The 4,426-nt window shown below is 41.8% G+C and overlaps 1 protein-coding gene across 1 annotated transcript; it reads left to right on the top strand.

Moving 5' to 3' along the window:
• The first annotated feature begins 448 nt into the window (after window positions 1-448).
• LOC120835432 (keratin, type II cytoskeletal 8-like) lies at window positions 449-4,154 on the top strand. The gene is made up of 9 exons (XM_078092440.1): window positions 449-934; window positions 1,752-1,960; window positions 2,086-2,146; window positions 2,247-2,342; window positions 2,480-2,644; window positions 2,752-2,877; window positions 2,949-3,169; window positions 3,264-3,316; window positions 3,417-4,154. Exons 1-9 carry the CDS (start codon window positions 617-619, stop codon window positions 3,530-3,532), a joined length of 1,365 nt encoding a protein of 454 aa, XP_077948566.1. The 5' UTR covers window positions 449-616; the 3' UTR covers window positions 3,533-4,154.
• The last annotated feature ends 272 nt before the right edge of the window (window positions 4,155-4,426 follow it).

Raw genomic sequence — 4,426 nt, forward strand, 5'->3', positions numbered from 1 at the left:
ACCACTGCCTTAAAGTATGTATCTACATACGGAGCAGGTTCTCTTCACGGGGCCACAGTCATGTTTCTATTTTTAATTTTTTTTTGTATTGTTTGTGGAGGAAAAAAAGCAATTTCTAGATGCTACCAAATTCCTCACGATGGCCCATCATTACTATATTCAAAATCAAGTGTCATTTCTTTGATTATTGGAAGTTACTAATGCTGGGTTATATTGAAATTATTTGTTTTAAAAACATTTTTACTTAACAAAGGCACTTTTCCCATTTATAATTACAATTTCACTCCACTTTATCACCTCTCGCTTTCTTTACCTTCCGCCTGTCCCAATGCAGGGCGTGTGTCGTCTTATCATCTGACAATCTCTCTCTACCTGTTTTACAGGCCACTCCAGTCACTCAGCTATGGAGGCGTGTAGCCTGAGGTGGAAGGGAGGCTGGACAGCAACCTGAGAGTCCAGGTTGAAATGAGGGAAGGGGATCCTCCCCCTTGCTCCAAACATAAAAGCAGACAGTGTCGACAGTCAGACACTCAGAGGGACTTGGCTCTCCTTTTGAAGACTGCTCATCTGTTTTCCACTTCTCAGAGAACTGTCAACCTTTACCACTGCAAAGATCATGAGGAAGGCATACTCAGTCACAAGCTCCGGTGGCAGCACCAGGAGATCCTTTGCACCAACTAGCAGCTTCTCAAACAGATCCTCTTTTAATGTTGGTGGAGTTGGAGCTGGTTACAGTATGTCTTCAATGGGTGGTAGTTATGGCTTTGGTTCTAGCCAAGCAAGCATTGCTCCACAGATCACCGCTGTCCAAGTCAACCGGAGCCTGCTGGCTCCTCTGAACCTGGAAATTGACCCATCCATCCAAGCCGTCCGCACCCAGGAGAAGGAGCAGATTAAGACCCTCAACAACCGATTTGCCTCCTTCATCGACAAGGTTTGTTTCTATGCCATCTGAATGACTATCTTCTGTAAAAGTCTAGTACACTGTAGGCCTCATTATTTTAGTACTGATACAAAAGCAACCCAAGGTAATGGTTAGCCTGAAGTCCTTATTTTGAGCATGTGGCAGCCCTTCTGTCCACTATCTAAACATGGGTGAGGATTATATTGCAGTGACTTAACTGGCAGAGTGAGACAAAAAATGAGGATCTATTTACTTTGCATCTTTGCACAGTGGTATCACCTGGTTGTTATGACACAGCACACATTCTTAGTTTGCAGCAGTAACTCTACATTTGCTTATCTTTTACAAAATCACACAACTGTGTGCAAGCTATAAAGCTAGAGGTCCTTTATGAAGAGTGAAACTCTCTAAACACTATCCGCTCTCTGCCAAACTCACAGAACAAAACCCTCCATAGCACGGCACTCCTTTGTCGTCTTTGTCAGCCACACCTAGTTTGCCCAACAGAGCATAGATGATTCATGTGCAAAGATGAATTGCAATAATACCTTAAAGCTAAATGGATCCTATATATTTTTTAAAGAACGAAAATTGTGTTTTCCCTTTCACACCTTTTAGTATTAAAACAGCTTAAACAAGCAGGCAAAGATTCCATCATGAGTTGAGTTGTTGTGAATTGAGTGTTGTAATTTAGATATGTAGCTATGAATGGAAACATGTAAAAGAAGGAACCACAACCTTTGATTAAGAACCTTGGTAGAAAAAAAATATTGAAATTGAAATTGAAAAACAATTCAACATTTTAGAACATCTGAAAAATGTCCTGGTTTTGGTCCTTCCTCCCCAGGTACGTTTCCTAGAGCAGCAGAACAAGATGCTGGAGACCAAATGGAGCCTCCTGCAGGACCAAACCACCACCCGCTCCAACATCGACGGTATGTTTGAGGCCTACATTGCCAACCTGCGTAGACAGCTCGACGGGCTGGGCCACGAGAAGTCCAAGCTGGATGGAGAGCTGAGGAATATGCAGGGCCTGGTTGAGGAGTTCAAGGGAAAGTGAGTGCTGGCTTGACATGTTCACAAGTTACGAAATATACTTTGTAATATACCTTGAAATATATAAGTCAGCAGATGTTCAAAAGGCCACGCAATTACTAAAATATTGAGTTTTCTCAAAACAGGTATGAAGAGGAAATCAACAAACGTGCAGCTGCAGAGAACGAGTTTGTGCTCTTGAAGAAGGTGTGAAAACTAGCAACCTCAGATGTGCTTTCCCTTTATAGTGATTAAGACAATGTTGCAGGTTGTAACACTTCCTGTTTCTATATGATTGTCTATGCAGGATGTTGATGCTGCCTACATAAATAAGGTGGAGCTGGAGGCCAAAGCTGATGCTCTTCAGGATGAGATCAACTTCCTCAGGGCTGTCTATGAGGCCGTATGTATCTTTAATGTCCAATACCTCATAATACTATAATCAGCATTCAAGTAAAAGCTAATGATCATCCACTCCTCGTGTACTGTATGTCAGCTTAAAGGACAAAGAGTTAACGGCATCAACTGTTCTTTCTGCAGGAGCTTCGGGAACTGCAGGGCCAGATCAAGGATACCTCCGTCGTCGTGGAGATGGACAACAGCCGTAACCTGGACATGGACTCTATAGTGGCTGAAGTGCGTGCTCAGTATGAGGACATCGCAAACCGCAGCAAGGCTGAAGCAGAGACCTGGTACAAACAGAAGGTGAAAATTCAGGTTTATTCTTTTGTTCAATGAATTTGTATTATACTTTCAGCACCTCATCCAACTGTGTGGATTATGCTCTTGACACAGCTTATTTTTCATGATAGTATGAGGAGATAAAGAGCTCCGCTGGACAGTATGGGGAAGACCTGCGCTCAACCAAGGCTGAGATTTCAGACATAAACCGCATGATTTCCCGTCTTCAGAATGAGATTGAGACCATCAAAGGACAGGTATATTTCAAGACATTCACCTGGGTGACGTGTTATTATCTGGACTACATCATCTACATCATTTGCCATAGAGGGCCAGTCTTGAGGCTCAGATCCTAGAGGCTGAGGGGCGTGGTGACCTGGCAGTGAAGGATGCCAAGCTACGTATCAAAGACCTGGAGGATGCTCTGCAGCGAGCTAAGCAGGACATGGCCCGCCAGGTGCGCGAGTATCAGGAGCTGATGAACGTCAAGTTGGCCCTGGACATCGAAATTGCAACCTACAGGAAACTGCTGGAAGGAGAAGAGAGCAGGTGGGATAAAGTTTGGTATTTCATATATTTTTATTGCTGGAGCGTTAGCTTCAAATCTAAATTGCTCTCTAATTCTTCACTATTTCTCCACTAGACTGAACAGCGGAGGTTCAAATGCAACCATCCATGTGCAGCAGACCTCTGGAGGTAAAGTTTCAGTTTGATCATCATCGATAACACAGCAAGCAGACATCACTGATGGATGGATGGGTGAATTAATAACATGTACATACTATTTTTGCTTCAGGACTCTCCAGCTCCGGTGGTGGGTTCGGCTTCGGTGGCAGCAGTCTGTCTGGTGGATATGGTGGTACTATTACCAAGACCAGCACCTCATCAGCCAGTTCCAGGAGACTCTATTGAAAAGGAGAGCCATCCCTCTTCCCCCTCAGAATCCCCTTCAGTTTGATCTTAATCTGTACCCCTCATGGTGCTATGATATTTTCTTAAGCATGACCAACAATACAGCTCAATTTATTGAGTGAATAGAAAGGATCTCTGTGGAATTCTCTTAATCGGTTTTGTTTAACATCATTCAAAAAGAGTTTCTGAAGGTTAACATGGCCTTAGACAAACAAGAGCCTTGTCAGTTCTTTGACAAGCTTTACCCAATCTTGTCTACTTTTAGGATTTTTTTAATACTGCAGTTTTCCCTGAAACAAAATCCGTTGATGAAATGTTTGAGATGAATAATTGTAGTATAGACAAATTGTTGAAGTAGTCATTCTTACATCTGACTGCTTATATAATTAAGGGGAGCAATTTACGGTTCATCTAAGAAATTCAAGATTTTGATCTGTTTTCAGTTTAACTTTGAGCTGATTTGCTTCAGCCTTGTTACTATTGTTCCGTCAAATGGTTTCATTCCAGTTTTGCTTTTCCTGCCTTCAAGATAAAACTAGTCTTTCTTTTGTAAAAGCCTTTAACACGAGAGTGAATTACATCAAAGAAATCAGAAAAAAATAAACTTAGATGAACACCCTCATTATTGTTGTGATTAATGTATGAAAACATATCAAGTAAGAGGTTTTTACTTACAGGTTTTTACTTGATGTTGTAATATAATGAGAATTCAGGTGGATGCACTGCATATACCGTAGGATTTACTTTAATCAAGTTTGAATATTCACTCAAACATTTTTTTATGAAACTTTGAATGCTTTTTCTTCAAACTATGGGCATCATGTTTGGACCCAGGACATCGCACAATACCATTGTTAGATACTTTCAGTTTCCCTGGCTGGGGGTAACCTATCG

The sequence above is a fragment of the Gasterosteus aculeatus genome, chromosome 17 (assembly GCF_964276395.1).
Source record: "Gasterosteus aculeatus chromosome 17, fGasAcu3.hap1.1, whole genome shotgun sequence".
NCBI lineage: Eukaryota > Metazoa > Chordata > Actinopteri > Perciformes > Gasterosteidae > Gasterosteus > Gasterosteus aculeatus.